Source organism: Mus caroli, unplaced genomic scaffold (assembly GCF_978045245.1).
Source record: "Mus caroli unplaced genomic scaffold, Mus_caroli_1 scaffold_8, whole genome shotgun sequence".
Classification (NCBI taxonomy): Eukaryota; Metazoa; Chordata; class Mammalia; order Rodentia; family Muridae; genus Mus; species Mus caroli.
The window spans coordinates 102,318,967-102,340,441 of record NW_028227263.1 but is presented as its reverse complement, the minus strand read 5'-3'; the positions used below and the strand labels follow the sequence as shown (position 1 = coordinate 102,340,441).

Below are 21,475 nucleotides of genomic sequence, written 5' to 3'. Positions count from 1 at the left end.
TCTCACTACATAGCCTAGAATGGGCTCAATTTCCAGAGTAGCTGAGAAAACAGCCCTCTCCTACTACAACCAGCTCTACTTTGAATTTTGAGTTTAGGTCATTTCCCAGGCTTGAGACCCTCTCTGACTGTTTCTTGCAACCCTCCATCTGCAAGGTCCACATATATTTAGAGTGGTTGGTTTGGGGTAGTAGAATGTGCTAATGTCTTCTCAAAGTATTTCCATGGCTGGGACAGGACCTCATTGTACATGGCAGCTTTGGATAGAAATTACAAAGGTGCCTCTCCTTGTACTTTGATTGGATATCTCTACTGTCACTCAACAGGGGTCGGCCAATGCATCCCTGCAACTAGCACGATAACACTAATTCTGAGGATGACTGTCAGGAACACCCACACACACACACACAAACACCTTCGAGTTTCACTGTCACTGGAGAGATAATCTGTGAGGTGAAGAATGAGACTCAAGACAGTACCATCTTTGCAGGTGCTGGCTCATGCCATCTAGGGATTGACATTATGGTTTACTCTTCTTACACATTTAAGCAGAGTAAGACTTTAAGATGGGGTTTTCATGTTGCAATTCTCATAAGACAGCTATTGGGATGGCTACACTGACATTCCCTTAACAAAGCATCTGTGAACTTTAGGATAAGAGTGAATTCTTCGGGGGCTGGTAAGATGGCTCAGTGGGTAAGAGCACCCGACTGCTCTTCCGAAGATCTGGAGTTCAAATCCCAGCAACAATATGGTGGCTCACAACCATCCGGAACGAGATCTGACTCCCTCTTCTGGAGTGTCTGAAGACAGTGACAGTGTACTTACAGATAATAAATAAATAAATATTAAAAAAAAAAAAAGAATGAATTCTTAGGCCTGGTGTTGGTGCGTGCCATTAATCCCAGCACCCCTGAGGCAGGGGCAGAGGCAGATGGAGTTCCAGGCCAGCCAGGGCTACACAGAGAAACCCTGTTTCGAACCCCATCCACTGACTTCCCCAAGAATGAATTCTGTTGGCTTATAAAGAGAACTCAGGGCTAGAACCTAGGGAAGTGAGAAATTTTGCAATTTTGATTTCTTTAAAAAACACAGGCCTGACCATAAGAGATCGCCACGAGTTCAGCATTTTATTTGATTTTTAAAGATTTATTAACTTTAGACAGGCATACTGATCTCTGTGTTTGAAGCCATTCTGGTCTGTAGAGTAAGTTCCAGGAATACATAGTGAAACCCTGTCTTTAAGAAAAATCAAAACCAAGAAATAAATTTCACTAATTTTGAAAAAAAAAAAAAAAGCAAGCCTGTGGTGAGGAGTGGGACAGTGAGCTGGATATAAAGTGAATAAGAAAAAAAATCTAAAAATATGTTTTTGTTTTTAACAATTTAAAAGCCGGGCATGGTGGCACACGCCTTTAATCCCAGCACTCGGGAGACAGAGGCAGGCAGATTTCTGAGTTCGAGGCCAGTTTGATCTACAAAGTGAGTTCCAGGACAGCCAGGGCTATACAGAGAAACCCTGTCTCAAAAACAAACAAACAAACAAACAAACAAAAAAACAATTTTTTAAAATGTATTTATTTATTTATTTATTTATTTATTTATTTATTTATTTATTATATGTGAGTACATTGTAGCTGTCTTCAGACTCGCCAGAAGAGGGCGTCAGATCTCATTACAGGTGGTTGTGAGCCACCATGTGGTTGCTGGGATTTGAACTCAGGACCTTTGGAAGAGCAGTCGGCAATCTTAATCGCTGAGCCATCTCACCAGTCCCATGGATACGGGGCCTCTTCAGACTGTCCCCAGCAGCTATGATTAGCTTTGTGCTCTAGCAGGGGCATGATTTTGCTAGCTGCAAATTTTTCAATTGCATGATGTTTGGAATTCTGGGTGTTTTGTTGTTTTTTTTTTAAGAGATTTATCAATGCTAGGTCCCCAAGAGGCAAAGTGAGTTGTTGGTTGGTTGTTGTTGTTCCTTGTTTGTTAAGTAGTTGTGCGGATAGAAGAAACAACAAGAAGAAAAAGTTAGATGTCCTGATGGTGAAGATCAAACTTGCCCCAAGAAACTCGATGCCACTAATCAGTAGGATGTAGTCTAAAGAAAATGTCACCCCCTTTCCTACCCTTGACTTTATTCAGGGGTCTCTTTTCTTTCTCTATCCTTTTTTCTCTCTTATATAGTGTTAGGGGGTTGAAGAGCCCACAACGTAGACAGCTACAAGTGGCAGCCAGACATGGGGCAAGGCAGAGTGGGAAACTTGATTCCAAATGCTGTGGAGGAAACAGCACAGCAGGAAGGAATGGATATTTTTTCTTCTTTTAAGATTTACTTATTTCATTTATATGAGTACAGAGAGATATCTCTGTGGCCAACCAAGATACTACATAGTGAGAGTCTGTCTTAAAAATCAAGCCGGGCGTGGTGGCGCACGCCTTTAATCCCAGCACTCGGGAGGCAGAGGCAGGCGAATTTCTGAGTTCGAGGCCAGCCTGGTCTACAAAGTGAGTGCCAGGACAGCCAGGGCTACACAGAGAAACCCTGTCTCGAAAAAAAAAAAAAATCAAGTATCCTGGCTGGAGAGATTTTTCAGTTGTTAAGGGCACTGACTGCCTTTCCAGAGGACTGGGGTTTGATTCTCAGAACCCACATAGCAGCTCACACCTATCTGCAGCTCCAGTCCCAGGGTATCTGACACCTTGCTCTGGCCTCCCCAGGCACTAGGCACACATGCTGTGCACAGAGGTACATGCAGGAAAAACACCCATGCATAAAATAATTTAATTTAAAAGCTAGATGTCACAAGGACCATCTATACACTTTATTTAATCCTCAAATATTATCCTCTCAAAAACTTTGTTCCATGAAACCCAGGTTGGCCTCAAGCTCTCTATGTAGCTGAGGATGACCTTGAACTCACTGTCTTCCTGCCTCCGTCTGCCAGTGCTGAGATGGAACCCAGAGCTTCCTGGAAGAGCCTGAGCAGGGACTCTGTCAGCTGAGCCTCAGCTGCAGCCTTTCTGAGCTTTTTGTTCATTTGATATGAGGTTTAACTCAGCCTGTGCTAGGCTGGAACTCAACAAAGCTGAGGCCACTCTTGAACTTTATAAACCAGATTGGCTTCCATTTTTGTTTTTGAGAGTTGATCTTGTGGAGCTCAGACTGGACCCAGACTTGCTGTATGGCCAGGGCCAACCTTAAACTCTTGCTCTTCCTGACTCCATCTCCCAAGTATGGGGCTGTAGGCCTAAGATACCAGTATTGCTGTGTGTGTACACATACATGCTCTGTGGTTTTCGTCATTGTTTGTTTGCTCCCTGATTTGAGCAGCAAACCCCAGGGACCTGCCCAAATGTACCTCCCTAGTCCTGGGAATACAAACACATCACAATGTTTAGCTTTTCTCTTTGAAATGTGGGTCCAGGGAGATTGAACGCAGCGTGGCAGGCTTGCTGGTAGGCACCTCTACACACTGCGCAATCTCCTGGCCCTAGATATTCATTCTCTCCCCCACCTCGTTTCTTGGGTTTTCTGGGGGTTTTTTTTGTTTGTTTGTTTGGTTGGTTGGTTTTTTTTGTTTTGTTTTGTTTTGTTTTGTTTTGTTTTTCGAGACAGGGTTTCTCTGTGTAGCCCTGGCTGTCCTGGAACTCACTTTGTAGACCAGGCTGGCCTCGAACTCAGAAATCCACCTGCCTCTGCCTCCCGAGTGCTGGGATTAAAGGCATGCACCACCACGCCCAGCACGGTTTTCTGGGTTTTTGAGACAGGATTATACTCTGCATAGCTCTGGCTGTCCTGGAACTCACTCCATAGACCAGGCTGGCTTTGAACTGGGAGATCTACCTGCTTCTGTCTCTGAGTGCTGGGACTAAAGGCATGTACCACTACCACCCAGCTATTTTTTTTTTTTGAGATTTCATTATTTTTGTTTCATGTATATGTTTGGCTTGCATATATGTCTGTGAACCACCTTGAATGCCTGGTGCTCTTAGAGGCCAGAGGAGGTCATCAGAGTCCCAAATACTCTGTGACTAGAGTTATAGATGTTTGTGAGCTGTCATTTGAGACTGGGGATTGCATTCTAGAAGAGCAGCAAGTACTCTTTTTTTTTTTTTTTAAAGATTTATTTATTTATTATATGTAAGTACACTGTAGCTGTCTTCAGACACTCCAGAAGAGGGCGCTAGATCTCCTTACAGATGGTTGTGAGCCACCATGTGGTTGCTGGAAATTGAACTCTGGACCTTCGGAAGAGCAGTCGGGTGCTCTTACCCACTGAGCCATTTCACCAGCACGGAGCCACTGATACAGGACGCTGGAGTCTTCTCTTAATAGGTAAAATCACTGGGTGCTGTTGTGCACACCTTTAATCCCAGCACTTGGGAGGCAGAGGTAGGCGGATTTCTGAGTTCAAAGCCAGCCTGGTCTACAAAGTGAGTTCCAGGACAGCCAGGGCTACACAGAGAAACCCTGTCTCAAAAAGCCAAAAAAAAACAAAAACAAAAAACAAAAAAAAAAACAAAAAGAGTAAAGTTCACACACAGTCTGAAGGCTAAATCCCAACCACGTGTTGAGAAGCTGTGAGGACATATTGCCGTGATTTCTCCTGACTCTCCCTGTGGCATGGCTGATGCTGGGATTTTTTTGAGTGTCTCTCTTCTCAACTCTGCTTCCCAGATGCTCACAGAGCACTAAGTCCTTCAGGGAAGGGCTTGGAAATGATCCCATTCTATCTCTCAGATCCTAGGCAAGGCACGAAGCAAGATAGATGACCTGGGACTAGATCCCAGAGCTGGCTGCAGGGTTAGAACCCAGTCTACTGTGTGCTCTAGACTGGAATGAGGGAGCTGTACAATCAAAGCCAGGTCCGGAAGAGTCCACTGAGGTCTACAGGGGACAGCCAAGCCAGCACCTATTCTCCCCCTTACCCCTCTCTGTGACCCAGTGGTTAGGCCCTTTGTGACCCAGGCCAGGAGCTAGGGGACCCTGAGCGCCGGGGGGAGGGCAGAGTAGATGGTGAGTCTCCCCCTGGGAGCAGGCCCCCCGCGCCATGGCAAGCGTGGTGGTGAAGACAATCTGGCAATCCAAAGAGATCCACGAAGCGGGGGACCCACCTGCGGGGGTAGAGAGCCGCGCCCAGCTGGTCCCGGAGGCTCCCGGGGGGGTGACCAGCCCTGCCAAAGGGATAACGAAGAAAAAGAAGGCTGTGTCCTTCCATGGGTGGGTTTCCTGCATCCTGTTGGTGACAACATGGCCTACAGCAAAGCATGTATGCTTAGGGCAAGAAGGGACGAAGAAGAGGGCATTACAGAGGCGGTAGGGAAAAAAGGTGGGGGGTTGAAGGGAGAGTCAGGAGAAGTGATGGAAGGAATCAGGCAGGGGGTGGGGGTGGGGGCGAGGCTGGAAGGCAACAGGGAAAAGGTAGGTAAATGAATCAAGGAAGCAGGAGGTCAATGGCTTCAGAGGGTGCAGGAGCTGTGTTGAGGACATAAGGCCCGCCCCTCTGGTCCCCCATTCCCACTGTCTCCTGGGTCATCTGCAGGGTGGAGCCCCGGATGTCCCATGAGCCGATGCACTGGTGCCTGAACCTCAAGCGGTCCTCTGCCTGCACCAACGTGTCCTTGCTCAACCTGGCTGCCGTGGAGCCCGACTCCTCGGGCACAGACTCGACTACAGAGGACAGTGGTCCACTGGCACTGCCAGGGCCACCTGCTTCCCCTACAACACCCTGGGCTCCAGAGGACCCTGACATCACAGAACTACTGGTGAGCAGCTGACATGGGGTGGGCCACAGTCTACTCAGTGAAGGTAGGCAGATCGGAGGAGGGGAGTCAATCTACTTTAGAAGGAGAAGTTATAGTCCCTGAGACCAGAAGACAGGCTTTAATAACGGTATCTATCAGGAATGGTCTCCTGGGGGTGAGGGTATAGCTCAGAGGTTGAGCACTTGGCTAGCCAATGCAAGCCCTCGGTTTCATCCTAAAGAACACTAGAGAGAACACACTGGGCCATGGCCCCAGGCCCTCACTGGAGGGTTCTAGGCAACTGTGCCACGCCAAGCTTGTCCTTTATCTTTAGACAGGGTCTTACTCCTTAGTGCAGTCCAGCCTTGAATTTGCAGGCCTCCTGCCTCAGCCTTCCAAGTAGCTGGGATGAGAGGCCTGAATGCACACCCCCAGCTTGATCATTGATAAATATTCCCCCGAAAGCCTAAGATGAGATGTCAGGAGTAGGGACAACTCCAACCTGTCACCTCAGCTGCTTGAGGCCTTACTTTTGTTGTTGACTTTGTTTTTGAGGCAGGGTCTTACTATGTAGCTCTGGTTGGTCTGGAATTCTCTCTGTAGACCAGACTGGCCTAGAACTCACAGAGATCCTCCTGTCTCTGCCACTGGCTGGAATTAAAGACATGCAGCAGCATACTAATTATCTCAGTCTCCCAGGGACCTGACTCAGGCCAAACTGAGGTTTGAGGCTTCTGTGTAGGAAAAAAAAAAAAAGAAGAAGAAGAAGAATTGGAACTAGTGGGTTTATACGGCTGAGCGAGAGGTTTCATTAAGAACATTTAATACAGACTTTAACCACGCCGGTTAGGAGGAGGGGTGCTCAGAGGGAAAACAAGATCCACTCAAGTGTGAGTATTGCCTTACCAGGGGAGAATCCTAGTGAAATGTCATCCAATCAGCCGTAGATCCCATTCTGGTGGCTCTTAGGTTCTCTCGATCAAGGTTGCTAAGAAAGCTTTTTCTCTGTTTTCCCGAACTGACTCTTTGGGGGTGGGGCATGCCCCATAATGCACTTGTGGAGATCAGAGGATGACTTGGCTAAGTAGGAGCTTTCCTTCCGTGATGTGGAGCCCAAGGACAGAACTCTGGTCCTCCGGCTTGGGGCTTCACCCTTTACCTGCTGGGCCAGCTGTTTTTTGTTTTGTTTTGGGTTTTTTGTTTGTTTTTTTTGTTTTTTCAAGACAGGGTCTCTCTGTGTAGCCCTGGCTGTCCTGGAACTCACTTTGGAGACCAGGTTAGCCTTGAACTCAGAAATCTGGCTGTCTCTGCCTCCCAAGTGCTGGGATTAAAGGCGTGTGCCACCACCATCCAGCCTGTGTTGGAATTAAAAAAAAAAAATAAAAAAAATGTATGTGTATGAATGTTCTGCCTGCATGCATGTAAGAGCACTGTATGTGTGTCTGTTGCCCAGGGAGACCAGAAGAGGGTGTCAGATTGTCCTGAAACTGGAGTTACAGATGATTTTGAGCTGCTAAGTGGATTCTGGGAACCAAACCTCGTCCTCTACAAAAGCAGCCACTGTCTTAGCTACTGAGCCTTTTCTCTTTTCAAGTTACATTTATGTTTTTGTGTGAGGTGGGGCACATGTATGCTACAGTACAAATGAGAAGACCAGAGGGCAACTTAGTGACGCTCCCCTTCATTGACTGGATCTGGGGTCAGACTCAAGCCCTCTCATCACCCCAGATCTGCTTTCTATAGCTTCTGCCTTACTGAACAGGGTCACAGGCTACATCTATCTAAGGTCCAAAAGCCTCAGCCTATCTTGCTGGGGTTGGGGCACAAGAAGGCCTGACCTGGGAGATTGGGAAGTCCTCTTGTGAAGGTGACCAGGACAAGATGATGTCATTGTTTGAGATAGAAGGACCAGTGTGATAGTTCAGTGTGTGCTTCCAGGCTTGACAGCCTGAGTTCAATCCCAGAAATCCACACAGTAAAGAGAACCAACTCTTTCAAGGAGCCCTCTGGTCTCCACACACACAAGCTCTGGCATCTAGGTGCTGAGATGATAAATAAATGAAGAAAATATATAAATGCCAGGCATGGTGTCGCAAACCTTGAATCCCGGCATTTGGGAGGCAAAACCAGGCTGATCTTTGTAACTTGGAGGCTAGCCTGGGCTACACAGACCTTGTATTTTAAAAATATCTAAAGCAGAATCTGTTAGCAATTCAGTCATGGTCTGTGAGTCTTGGAGAGCAGAGAACATGCCCCACTGTGAGGGACTTGTGTATATTGCTTTAATAATGACATAGGGTGTAGGAAATAGCAGATTCCAAGACAGAAAGCTAGAGACCCATCTCCAGAGATTATCCTTAGGAGGAAGGTAAGTCTACTTATGTCGGAGCCGTGGTATGGCAGCCGGCCAACAGCCCCAAGTACTATGAGCAGTAGTGTTATTTCTGTCAGTATTGAGCCTCGTTTCTCTGTTGGTGATGCTGTGGTGGCCCAGAGAAGTTAGGTAGCAAAAGCAAGGTCACAGAGCTTTTTGTAGCAGAAGCAGCTGAGCTTCTGTCACACACACAGAAGGTCAGTGTGGTGACAGCCTGCACTGGCTGGGACAGTTCAGGACACTGAACAACCCTGAAAATAGTCCAAGTGGCTTTGCAGAAAAGAGAACACACAGGCTGGACCTTGAAGTTGAAATAATGTATTCTCCATGCAGAAAAACAGGGCAAGGTATTGCGGCTACCAGGAACAGCATGTGCAAAGAGACAGGGCTGAAAAGAGTCTGGGAACGAAGAGACAGGGCTGTGGCATATGGGGAAAATGGGGGCTGGAGGGACAACAAGACAGTACCCACACAGGCTACAAAACATGGGTATTGTCCCAAGGGCCATAGGGAGCCATTGTGGATTCAGTAGGGAAGGGAGAAGCAACCCATTTACTGCTGTCCTACTGTGTGCTATATCCAGTGACCTCACTTCCCCCTTTTAGACCATCTATAAGGGAGTTGGTATATTGACCCAGTTTAAAAATGAAGAGAAAATTAACCAAGTGACAGAAGGCAGAGTCATTCCCAAGATCAAAAGGCTGTGGAGTGCTCGTTAAGAGCCAGAGGCTAGATTAGAAGGCTGCTGGGTTTGGTACCAAAGAAAACTCCTTTCTTCCCTCTTTTAGAACGGGAGGGCAGTATATGCAGGGGAGAGGAGGCAGGAGGCCAGAAGGGATGGGGCTAGTGCTGGATGGGAAACCAGTCCTGAGATAGACTTAGCCCTCCCTCCACCCCCACCCCAGTGCCTTCCAGTGGTTCTATGGGCATGTGTCCTAAGGACTGGTGACATCCAAACAGCTCTGGGCCGTGGGATTTTAAGGCTCTAAGGATGGAAGCTTTGTGACCATGCGTGGGCCTCAAGCATCTTACTGCAGCTTCCTCTCTGACATGGAACCTGTGACCACATTAGGAGTTGGGGTGGAGTGATGAGGGAGGTGCTCAGTATGCAAGCGAACTGCAAAGAGGAGAGGGAGAGGGAGAGGGAGAGAGAGAGAGAGAGAGAGAGAGAGAGAGAGAGAGAGAGAGAGAGAGAGAGAGAGAGAGAGAGAAAGAATGATAGATTCTGAGAGAGATAGGAGGACAGAGACCAAGACCCAGAGAGACAGACAGCAGAGCCCCAGAGGGTCATGGTGAACAGTCATCGTTGGTCATCGTCAGTGTTTACTCCCAACTTCCCTGGAGGCAGAAATGCTGTGAGGATATGGTGGTGGTGTTGGGTGGTCACGAGATGAATGACAGATGTCACCCTCAGGGTCTCTCCTGCTAAGGATACACTGACACACTTATCCCATTCTGTGGTGGCTCCTTAGTCCTTCCTGGATACCCTATGCCATCTTCATTACTTTATTTTGGGGTAGAGATCTCAGTATAGAGACCAGACTGGCCTGGAATGCACACGGTCCTCTCTGCTCAGTCTCCTATGCGCCGGAGCCACAGGCATGTGCCGCCATTGCCACTTTTGCTGTATTGTGGTCCTTGATTTATTTTTTCAGACAGAGCCTCATGCATCCTAGGTTGGTTTCAAACTCTTTGTAGCCAAGGACTACCTTGAACTCCTGATCCAGCTGCTGCCACCATGTGCACTGGCCACACCAGGTCTGTATGAGGCTGGGGATGGAACCCAGGCCCTTGCGTGTGCTCGGGGGCAGTGAGCACTCCAACTGGGCTATAGCCCTCAGACTCACTACATACCCGAAGTTTGCCTTGAACTTCTGATCATCCTGCTGGGTTTACCAATCTAGATACTGATCACCCTGTGGCTATAGATCCAGCCATATGGCCAGCCTTACGATCACAGCTATCTAGCCTCAGGCAGGGAATCTCGCTGCCAGGGGTGGTTGAGCATGGCAGTGGCTGATGGCAGAGCCTGGCGTCCTCACCTGCCTGGAACACTTTAGCTTGCCAGCCTCTCATCCCCTCTCCCCTCCAGGGATACTGAGTACCCCTTCCCAAGTTTTGACCCATGTCATTTGAATCGGTCATTCTGTAATGGTGGCTACTAGTCATACCTATATTGCACAGGAAGGGAAACTGAGGTACAGCTGGCTGAGATGCTCTTCCTGAGGTCACACAGGGAGTGAAATGAGCTGACCCAGGATGAACATTCTAAGTCTCCCGAAGAGCCCCCTATGGAAGACTCCCCAGTCTCCAGTTCAGAAAGACAGTTTGCATTTTATCTAATGCTTTGAAAGTTGTTCTGACACTTAGACCATCCGGGAATGAGTAGATTGGAAGATTCTGGCATAGGGCCATGATGAGGGCTCAGCCAACATTTCTGCCAGGGCTATGGTCCTCTGAAGAGACTAGGGTGTGTTAATATTTTGTCCTAAGCCATAGTCCTCAGATGGGGCAAGAAGATGGTTGGCACTTCATCCAGGACTTAACCTTTGGGTGGGATGAAACTGCTGTAGACATTGCATCCATGGATATAGGGTGCAGTCACTTCTGTGAGGACTGTGGGCTTCTGGCGAGAGGTTCATGCAGTGATATTAGGCTTAGGGCTACACTTGTCTGATGGGATCAGTGTGGTCAATGTTTTGACCAGGGCTGGATTCTTCTGATGGCTTGACTAGGGTTGGAAGATGCCCCACAAAGACATTGTCCCAGTGAGTGCCTCAATTCCTTTCTTTCTTCTGAGTAGAGATCTGGGCTCCTAGCCATACAGGCTGCTTCTCCTTAAACAGATGCTCATGACATTGCTGCCAGCATGTCTCCTCAGAGCTTTATCTACCTCAGCCTCCCAGATGCTAGGACAACAGATGTGTGCCTCCATACCTGGCCCATTACATCCTTAAATTCTCATAGCTGGGCAGTAGTGGTGTAAACCTCTGACTACAGCACTCAGAAGGCAGAGGCAGGCAGATCTCTGAGCTCGAGGCCAGTCTGTCTGTAGAGCAAGTTCCAGGACAGCCAGGGGGTTACACAGAGAAACCCTGTCTGAACACTCCCTTGTCCCCGCCAAAAGATCTCAATGTGTAGCTTTGGAAGCCCTGGAGCTCACTCTGTAGACCAGGCTAGCCTCTAGTTCACAGAGATCCACCTGCCTCTGCCTCCTGAGTTCTGGGATTAAAGGTGTGTGCCACATGCCTAGCCTTAGGCACATTGACAGACCTTAGAACAATATATGTTCACAGTAATGACGAAAGAAATGTATTTTCTTCATTTTACAGTCAAGGAAGCTTGTTTTAAATTATGATAGTTTTGTTTTGGTTTTTCTTTTTCTTTCTCTTTTTAAAAAGATTTATTTAGCTGGGTGGTGGTGGCGCACACCTTTGATCCCAGCACTCGGGAGGCAGAGGCAAGCAGATTTCTGAGTTTGAGGCCAGCCTGGTCTACAGAATGAGTCCAGGACAGCCAGGGCTATACAGAGAAACCCTGTCTCAAAACAAAACAAAACAAAGATTTATTTATAAGGTCTATAGTGTTCTGCCTGTCTGTCTTCATGCCGGAAGAGGATACCGGAGCCCATTATAAAAGGTTATGAGCCACTTTTGGATGGGAATTGAACTCAGGACCTCTGGAAGAGGAGCTGATACTTTTAGCTTTTGAGCCATCTCTCTCAAGCCCTTGTTTTTGTTTTTAAAGACAGGGTAGAGTCTCTATGTGTAGTTCTGGCAGTCCTGGAACTCACTCTATAGACCAGGCTGTCCTCAGAGAGGTCCACCTGCCTCTGCTTCAGGAGTGCTGGGATTAAAGGTGTGTGCCACCACAGATGGGGTAAGACTGTCTCAGAAGGTAGGGAGAACAGAGCGGGTGCAGAGCTCTTGTCAGTGATGCCAATACCTAAGGAGCTGAGGTGGGGGCATCTCCAGGACTGGTCAGTCCATCATTTCATGAATGCATAGCCTGGGTTAGTCAGGCTATTAAAAATTAAGAGAGAAAGAAAGTAAAGATAAAAATCAGGAGAGAAAGGGGACGGGGAAAAGGAACCTGAAGCTGAGGAACAGGAGGAAGAGGAAGGGGAGGAAGCCGTGCCTGTCCTTTCAACACACCATGCAGTGTCCACACCATACCGCCCATCCACATTGCCCGCCCGCCCATCACGGCCACATGGGCTCAGCTAGCTGCAGAGGCACTCTAATTTAAAGTCTTCATCTCACTGAGAAACAAGGATAAATGCCAGTGGTTATGTAACAAGTCTCACTGCTGTAGCACAAAGGCAGAGAAGAGTGCACAGGGTACAAGCCGCTGCCTAGTCTCTGAACAGCTGGTAACAACTGAGCACAGGAAGCAGGCGTGGTGGCAGCAGCCTTTAATCCTAGCACTGAGGAGGTAGAGGCACACTGAACTCAATGGGTTCCAGGCCAGCCACAGCTACATGGTGAGATCTCATGGTCTCTATCTGATGATCCAAGATGTTGTCAGTTTTATACTTCAGAGAGTGGGGAGACAGAAAAGGAGGGATTTTATGGGTACACATTTGTGGCTGGAATCCGTGGTCTTGTGCAGTCTGTCACTGAGTCACACCCCAGCCCCTCACTGGGGTGTTCTAGGCAGTGTCTCTACCACTGAGCTACATCCTCTCCTCCAATTGGGGGATTCTAGGCATTTTTCTGAAACTGTCTTCCCTCTTGCCTAGCACACTGTGAAGAATATTAGTCTACTTCTAGCTTTACCAAACAAGGGAACTCAATTCAAGGATGTCACCCTTTGCCCAAAGCCCCATGCCCATTCAGAGCAAAACCAAACTGAAAACACACCCTTGCTGCCTCTAGAATTTTCTTGGTATTGAACTATATACATGTCTTCCGTTCAGAGTGGGGTCAACAGTGGATTGGTACGTGCCAAAGACTCCATCACCAGCTTGAAGGAAAAGACCACGCGGGTGAATCAGCACGTTCAGACTCTGCAGGTACGATACTTGAGGATCCTTGTGGCCTCTTCCTCCAGAACTAAGTTCCCGTCTTTGGAGCCACCTTTCTCCATTCTGCCCAGTCCTCGGGAAGCTAAGAGCCTGCTCCCCACATAAGCTTTAACCCCGCCTTTGTGTAACCCTGTCTCCCTTCCATGGTCAAGAGCGAGTGCTCTGTGCTGAGTGAGAATCTGGAAAGAAGACGGCAGGAGGCAGAAGAGTTGGAGGGGTACTGCAGTCAGTTGAAGGTGAGCCGCTGTGGAAGGAATGGCTTGGGGAGAAAGTGATGAGAGAAGCGGGGACCGCGGAGTGCTTGGGATGTGGCTCAGTGGGCAGAGGGCTTGCCTAGCATTCAGGAAACCCCAGGTTCAGTCCTAGCATGGTATTAGGCTTGAGTGTGGTAGCACACCTCTGATCTCAAAACTTGGAAGTACAAGATTCTTTTCAGTTATATAACGAGTTGGAAGCCGGGGTACATGAGACCCTTTCATGGCTATCAAAAAATGTCATTCTCTTCTGGCCTTCATGGACACTGCCTGTGCTGTTGCACATATACATATGTATATTCATATACACAGGCAAAATACCCATACATATAAGATTTTTTTTTCAAGACAGGGTTTCTCTTTATAACCCTGACTGTCCTGGAACTAACTCTGGAGACCAAGCTGGTCTCAAATTCAGAAATCCGCCTGCGTCTGCTTCCCAAGTGCTGGGATTAAAGGTGTGCGCGCCACCGCCACCATCACTTCCCGGCTCGGCTCATAAGACGTTTTCAAAAAAAAAAAAAAAATCTATTGAATTTTAAAATTTAAAACAAAGAGAGCACAGGAGAAGCGGGATGGTCAAAGGGGTACTGCAGGACGGGCTTGGTTAGGAAGGAAGCTTGGTTGGGAAGTGGGTGCGTCCTTCATAGGGCAGGTGCGATGCAAAAAAAGAGGCTGAAGGTGGGGGGCAGAACCGGAATGGGAAGGCAGGGCCCCCGCCCTGATGTCCTGACCCAGGAGAACTGCCGCAAGGTGACCCGTTCAGTGGAAGACGCTGAAATCAAAACCAATGTCCTGAAGCAGAACTCTGCCTTGCTGGAGGTACGAGGGTGTGGAGGGGTCCCAAGCTAGTAAGAAGTTTGGGTGGAGTCTCGGGATGGAGGTTGGAGAAGCTATGGTGGAGAAGGACAGGGGTGTAGAGGTTCCAGAGCCTTCAGTGAACTGAGGAGGGTTTGGGACCTGGCTGAAGGAGTTGGCTATCAGGGGAAGGAGGGGCCCACGGGAGGAGCCAAAAGGGCTTGCTGGGTGGGACCGGGGTGGAGCCTGAGGAAGCTTAGTTGTGCAAGGGTGTAGCCTGAAACGACTGGGTAGGCCGGGTCTAGTCTAAAATGAAGACTTGCTGCTAGCTCACTTTCCAACGGAACGCGGAGAAAGCTCGTCGCGGTCCCTAAGAGGCAGGGGCTGATTTTAGGCAGGCAGGGCAGGAGAAGGGAGTGATAGGTTGCCTGCCGCTACAGAGTAAATGTCATCTCCTCTCCTACAGACAAGCAGGAGTTCAGTTACACTGCACGCGTACTTCCCAACTATCCTCTCTCTACACTACTTTGCAGTCTCGGGGATCCATGGGGTGTAGTTAGCTGCAGGTGGTAAGGTGCCGAACACCTTGATTCGTTGTCCTCCCTTGCCCAGGAGAAGCTAAGATACCTCCAGCAGCAACTTCAGGATGAGACGCCCCGGAGACAGGAGGCCGAGTTACAGGAGTTGGAGCAAAAACTGGAGGCTGGCCTCTCCCGGCATGGTCTGAGCCCTGCCACTCCCATTCAGGGCTGCTCCGGTCCTCCTGGCAGCCCCGAGGAGCCCCCGCGGCAGCGAGGCCTGTCCTCCAGTGGCTGGGGCATGGCAGTCCGCACAGGGGAGGGACCCTCGCTGAGCGAGCAGGAGTTGCAGAAGGTCTCCACCGGCTTGGAGGAGCTGAGGTGGGCGGTGGGCGGGACTGGAGGAGATTGGGTGGATCAGGCTGTAGGTGGAACAAAGGGCGGGAGCTAGGAGGAGCTTGGAGTCTGCGTGGGCGGGGTTTGTTTGCGGTTGGGTGGGCGGGACAGAATAAATCCTAGAGGGGTAGTGGTGGGAGAGAATTGGAAGAGCTTGATGTGGGCGGGGCTTAGGGGAGGTAAACTTGTGGGCACAGAAGCAGCACCTAGATGAGGATTGGGTGATAGCATAGATGGTACCGGGCTAACCTCGTACACTCAAGGAAAGGAAAGGTTGAGGGCGGAGGGACGCGAAGTGGTGCATTCTTTTAATACCAGCACTGGGAGACAGAGGCTGAAGGATCTTTGTGAGTTCGATGTCAGCCTAGTCTACATAAAGAATGCCAGCACAACCTGGACTACAATAAACAAGAATGTCTTTTTTGTTTGTTTTCGAGACAGGATTTCTCTGTGCAGCCCTGGCTGTCCTGGAACTCACTCTGTAGATCAGGCTGGCCCTCAAACTCACAGAGGTCTGCCTGCCTCTGCCTCCCAAGGGCTAGGATTAAAGGTGTCACTCACTACCAACCGGCAACAGACCCTATCTTAAAAAACAAAACAATGCCGGGCAGTGGTGTCCCACGCCTTTAATCCCAGCACTTGGGAAGCAGAGGCAGGTGAATTTCTGAGTTCGAGGTCAGCCTGGTTTACAGAGTGAGTTCCAGGACAGCCAAGGCTATACAGAGAAACCCTGTCTCGAAAAAACCCAAAACAAAAAAGGAAAGAAAAAAAAAATTGGTGATCTATTTGGGGCAAGGTCGACGAGAGCATGCATAGTCAACTCTACACCCAACCCTTTCTTCCCTTCTGATCCTCGCAGGAGGGAGGTGTCCTCGCTGGCAGCCCGGTGGCATCAGGAGGAGGGGGCAGTGCAGGAGGCCCTGAGGTTGCTGGGAGGCCTTGGTGGCCGTCTGGATGGCTTCCTGGGCCAGTGGGAGCGGGCGCAGCGGGAACAGGCACAGTCTGCTCGGGGCTTGCAGGAGCTGAGAGGACGAGCAGATGAGTTGTGCACTATGTAAGGGCTCAGCAGGTGCTGAAGGGATGTGGACTCCATGGGAAAGAGGAAGTAATCGGAGGGTGGATCGTTGAGAAAGGCTTGAGCAGTGGGCTAAGTGACCCAGTGAGAGGCTGGCGGTGTGGCTCAAACTGAGCCCCTGCCTCACCCCTGCTATGGGTTAAGCGCTTGTCTTTGAAGCTGAATCCCTGCTTGAGATCCACAGGTAAGGAATGGGAGCGTGGCTCAGCATTTGCCTAGCAGAAGCTCTGGCTTCTATCCCCAGTGGAGATGGACAGATCCATCCGAGCCAGGCCAGGCAGGTTTATAGTATTAAGAGGAGAACTTTCAGGTGCTGGGATAATACTGAATATTGCAAGTTATCCACATTGGTTGTTCTCCTGCATCAGGGTGGAGAGGTCAGCAGTGTCTGTCGCCTCACTGAGGAGCGAACTGGAGGCACTGGGCCCAGTAAAACCCATTCTGGAGGAGCTGGGACGGCAACTTCAGAACTCCCGGAGGGGAGCTGACCATGTCTTGAACTTGGATCGGTCTGCCCAAGGCCCCTGTGCACGCTGTGCCAGGTATGGGGAGGGGTAATGCCTGCATTGCAGATCACATTTAGGACATGTGTGATCACATTGTGTGTCATTGTGAGAGATGGATTCCTGTGGGATGCAGAATGAGAGCCCGGTTGCATTGTGGGAACAACTTTTCCACCCTTCCCACATGGTAAGAATTGGCTTCTTGTGGAGAGCAAAGATTAGATGCACTGGTATTTGAGACTTGGTGCATTTCCAGCACACTGTGGGAAGGCTGGATTCTCTGCAACATAACACCAGGGGCACAGGGGAGTAGCTCAGTTAGGAAAGTGCTTGTACTGGTCAGTCTAGCTGAATCAAGGGACTCCTGTCCAAAAAAAAAAGAGAGAGAGAGAGACTCTTTTGTTGTTGTTGTTGTTTGTTTGTTGACTTTTCGAGACAGGGTTTCTCTGTATAGCCCTGGCTCTCCTGGAACACACTTTGTGGCCTTGAACTCAGAAATCCACCTGCCTCTGCCCCCCGAGTGCTGGGATTGAAGGCGTGCGCCACCACGCCCCGCTAAGAAAGACTGTCTTAAAAAATAAGGTAGAAGGCTGGGCATGGTGGCGCACGCCTTTAATCCCAGCACTCGGGAGGCAGAGGCAGGCGGATTTCTGAGTTCAAGGCCAGCCTGGTCTACAAAGTGAGTTCCAGGACAGCCAGGACTATACAGAGAAACCCTGTCTCAAAAAACCAAAAAAAGAAAAAAAAAAAGTTTGCTCAGTGGATAAAAGTATTCTGACAGCCGGACAAACTTACAACCTCTGTATCCCAGCGTGGGAGGAGAGGGAATCCATTCCTGATAGTTGTCCTCCAGCCTCCACACTTAGGTGCCCACATTCTCTCACACAATAATAATTAAAAATGTGGTGGAGAGGGCTGGAGAGATGACTCGGTGGCTAAGAGGGCTGGCTGCTCTTCCAGAGGACACAGGTCCATTCCCAGCTCCCACACATGGTGGTTCACAACTGCCACCAACACCACCCGTCTGTACACAGGTGGCATTCCATCGCACAAAGATAAAATATCTTTGTGAAGATATTTTAGAAGCGCGAGAGGCTGGAGAGCTGGCTGAGGTGGTTAAGAGCTCACAGTACACTTCCAAAGGTCCTGAGTTCAATTTCCAGCACAGACATCAGGTGACTCCAGCTCTGGGGGAATCCAGTTCCACTGGGCTCTGCAGGCACATAGCCACACATCCACACACTCATATGCATAGATTAAAATAAAGTAAAATAGGTCCGAGAGATGCCAGCACTGGCTGCTCTTCCAGAGGTTCTGAGTTCAATTTCCAGGCAGCCACCACAGAGTGGTTCAATGACCATCTAGAATGGGATCTGGTGCCCTCTTCTGACCTGCAGGTGTACCTGCAGGCAGAACCTTGCGTACATAATAAATGGGTAAATCTTAAAAACGCATATAAGTTGGAATCGATTGAGCAAGACATTACCAACCTTTGTTCTCCACACATACACACACAAAGAAAGTGAGAACTGGATGTCTTGTGGAAAGAGCTGAAAGTGGGTTTCCAGTCCAACATAGGGTCAGCTTTAACTCGTTTTTTGTTGTTGTTGTTGGGTTTTTGTTTTTTGTTTTGTTTTTGAGACAGGGTTTCTCTGTGTAGCCCTGGCTGTCCTGGAGCTCACTTTGTAGACCAGGCTGGCCTCGAACTCAGAAATCTGTCTGCCTCTGCCTCCCGAGTGCTGGGATTAAAGGAGCTTTAACTCTTAACGATGCAGATAATCCCTGGTGGGATGGTTTCACCAGGTACCTAAAGAAACAGGGCCGGGCCTGGTGCTTTGTTCATACCTTTAATTCCAGCAGAGGCAGGGTATCTCTGTGACTTCCACTCCAGACTGGTCTACATAATGAGTTCCAGGACAGCTAGGGCTATGTAGAGAGACCCTGTCTCAACAAACAAAAATAATAAAAACCAGCCAGATGGAGCCTACCCAGGCCTCCTCCATCTGGTGACCCTCCTTCATAGCCAGGGGCAGCAGCTATCCACGGAGTCCCTGCAGCAGCTGCTGGAACGCGCGCTGACCCCGCTGGTGGATGAGGTGAAGCAGAAGGGTCTGGCTCCTGCCTGCCCCAGTTGCCAGAGGCTACACAAGAAGATTCTGGTACCAGGGACCATGGGCTGCCATGACCCACGTTACTTTTGTGTTTTGCAGGGTTTGGGGAGCCTGTGGCAGGAAGGGGAGGCCTGTATGGGAATGGCAGGCCTTGCCTCTGTGCAGGCAGGACAAAGAACTTGTGTTGTAGCTCAGTCACTCTGCAACCTGGAGTGACACTTTGGTTCAAAGCATGATAAGACACTGGGTCTGGGATATCACGGGATATATGGGGCAGATTCTACTCTATAGCTCATGGAACATGGGCCTGATTTTCTGTAGCCCTTCAGGGAGGTCACTGGACTCAGAGGGACCCTTGATGCTAGACTGGGGGACTCACCAACACAAGCCACAGCCCTAGAGTTATTAGAACTTATCCGTTGTGGGATATAGAGAGCAAGTGCATGCTATTGGCCTATGGAATGATGGGATCCAAATTATACTGAGCAGCCCAGGAATACATGGGAGGTCATGGCCTGGGGCTGCATTGCACTGGGGGCTATGGAGGTTCATGCATGATGGGTTTGTGGCCTTAGGGATGATGGGATATGAACTGTAGTGAGCTGCAGCCCCACTAGTACATAAAAAGTCATGGGGCCTGGTGAACTGTGAGACTTAGAACATTGTAACAGTAGGGACCATTCCTGTGACAGATGCTGCCGTCACAGATGCGGGGTCTTGAGAATTATGGGATACAGGAGGGCACCACAGGATGCTGGGATAAACACAATATAGGAAAATTCACAGGCATTAAGGGGACTTCAGATGTGCTTCAGCCTGCTGGGACACAGGCCAGTGCACTAGGGACATTGGTAGGCTTCTTGCCAGATGCAGTTGGGGAGACCAGTCAATTGTAAGATTCCCCAGGGTAATTCCCAAAGTCAAGGCCTGACGGGTTACTTTGGGTGGTATGCGGGCTCCGTGGGACCCTGCCCCTTGCCCTCCGCGACCCAGATCCCCCTCCACCCCCAGCCCAGTCCAGTAAGCCCAGCGGCGCCTGCACTCCTCTCCCCAGGAGCTGGAGCGCCAGGCCTTGGCCAAACACGTCAGGGCAGAGGCCCTGAGCTCCACCCTTCGGTTGGCCCAAGACGAGGCCGTTCGGGCCAAGAACCTACTGCTGACGGACAAGATGAAGCCGGAGTGAGGACGGAGGCGGAGGGCATGGGAGGAGGGTGAGGTCTCTGGATGGGGCCTGGCTCCTCCTCCTGCTTGTCACCCACCCTATCCTGGCTGGGCCTCCCCACAGTACTGATCCCCAGCTGGCTGTCATTGCAGGGAGAAGGTGGCCACTTTGGACTATATGCATTTGAAGATGTGCTCCCTCCACGACCAACTCAGCCACCTGCCACTTGAGGGGTCCACGGGGGCAATGGGGGGAGGAAGCAATGGAGGGGCTCCCCCGAAACGTGGGAGTCCAGGCTCTGAACAATAAATGGCCTCTCATGCTGGCATGAATTCTGACAACCATACTTTTTGATGCCAACTCGTCAGGTGTGGATGCGAGACAAGAGGATTTCCATGGGCTCTGGGATAGCCTGGGTTACATGGTGACACCTTGTCCCTAAAGCAAAATGGGAAAGAGATGCAGCTCCCACCGGAGAGCACTTGCTGAGCTTGAAGTTGTCACCCAGGATGCAGATGCACCAGACTTGACTACACAAGAACCCTAAGCTAGCCTAAGCTAGCCTAAGCTAGCCTGCGCTTCATTAGACCCTGCCTCAGAAGAACAAAGGGGCTGGAGAGATGGCTCCGTGCGTGGTTAAGAGCGCTTACTGTTCTTGCAATGGACCCATGTTCTTTTCCAAGCTTTCATGTGGCTGCTGGCAATTCTCTAACTTCAGTTACAGGGGATCTAACGCCCTCTGCTGGCATTTCATGTACACTGCATGTAGCACACACAAAACACCTTTCCACATAAAATAAAATATAAAAACAAACTTTAAACCGCGAGAAGGGGAAGGGGGGAACGGAAAGAACAAAGAGGAGGAGGAAGGAGGAGCAGAAGAGGAAGAGACCATGTCCCCGAGGCTGTGTGACAGAGGGTCCTGGAGTTTTGCTGGCCCTCAGTCCCCAAGTCCTAGAAGAGTCCTTCACCCATTTTGCAAATGAGGCAGGTAAAATGACCCAGCAATCCTCAGAGGCATTCGGTTGAGGGTAAAGCTCTGTTACTGGTTTTGGGCTGTTTTGTTTTGAGGCAGGTTCTCATTATGTAGCTCTAGTTATCCTGGAACTCACTGCATGAGGCCAGGTGAGGCTAGCCTTGAACTTACAGAGATCTCCCTGCCTCTGCCTCCCAATACTGGGATTAAAGGGACAATCCCCTTACCCCACCGGTTCACACACAAGCACACTTTGAGATTGGGCCTTGCTATGTAGCCCAGGCTAGCCTGGAACTCAGCATCCTCCTACCTCTGAGTTGATTTTCAATAGTAGGATACAGTGGTATACTCCATCATCCAGGCAGACACAGGAGAATCAAGAGTGCGGCTACATAGGAAGTTCCAGAGCAGCCTGCCTGAACTACAGGACACCCTGCCTCACTCCTTTCTCCTCACAGGATAGAATTGCTGTCCAGACCTCAGTGTGGAGATGGTCTGACGGACCTTTGGTGTTGGGTGACAGGAATGGGGTGCCTGA

The 21,475-nt window shown here is 49.7% G+C and overlaps 1 protein-coding gene across 17 annotated transcripts in view; it reads left to right on the top strand.

Moving 5' to 3' along the window:
• Tsks (testis specific serine kinase substrate) overlaps positions 1–20,294 on the top strand; it is a 29,572-nt gene extending 9,278 nt beyond the window's left edge. The window contains exons 1-11 of one of the 17 annotated variants that reach the window (XM_021167447.2): positions 4,994–5,220; positions 5,543–5,765; positions 13,037–13,132; positions 13,297–13,380; positions 14,137–14,220; positions 14,809–15,095; positions 15,970–16,164; positions 16,554–16,727; positions 18,712–18,847; positions 19,854–19,978; positions 20,114–20,294. In XM_021167447.2, coding sequence (XP_021023106.1) covers positions 5,051–5,220; positions 5,543–5,765; positions 13,037–13,132; positions 13,297–13,380; positions 14,137–14,220; positions 14,809–15,095; positions 15,970–16,164; positions 16,554–16,727; positions 18,712–18,847; positions 19,854–19,978; positions 20,114–20,270 — 1,731 coding nt within the window. In that variant the 5' untranslated portion in view covers positions 4,994–5,050 and the 3' untranslated portion in view covers positions 20,271–20,294. Of the gene's footprint in view, positions 1–4,993; positions 5,221–5,542; positions 5,766–13,036; positions 13,133–13,296; positions 13,381–14,109; positions 14,221–14,808; positions 15,096–15,969; positions 16,165–16,553; positions 16,728–18,711; positions 18,848–19,810; positions 20,011–20,113 lie in introns of those variants that run through there. The other 16 variants (XM_021167444.1, XM_021167445.2, XM_021167443.1 and 13 more) reach the window with 16 other exon arrangements.
• The last annotated feature ends 1,181 nt before the right edge of the window (positions 20,295–21,475 follow it).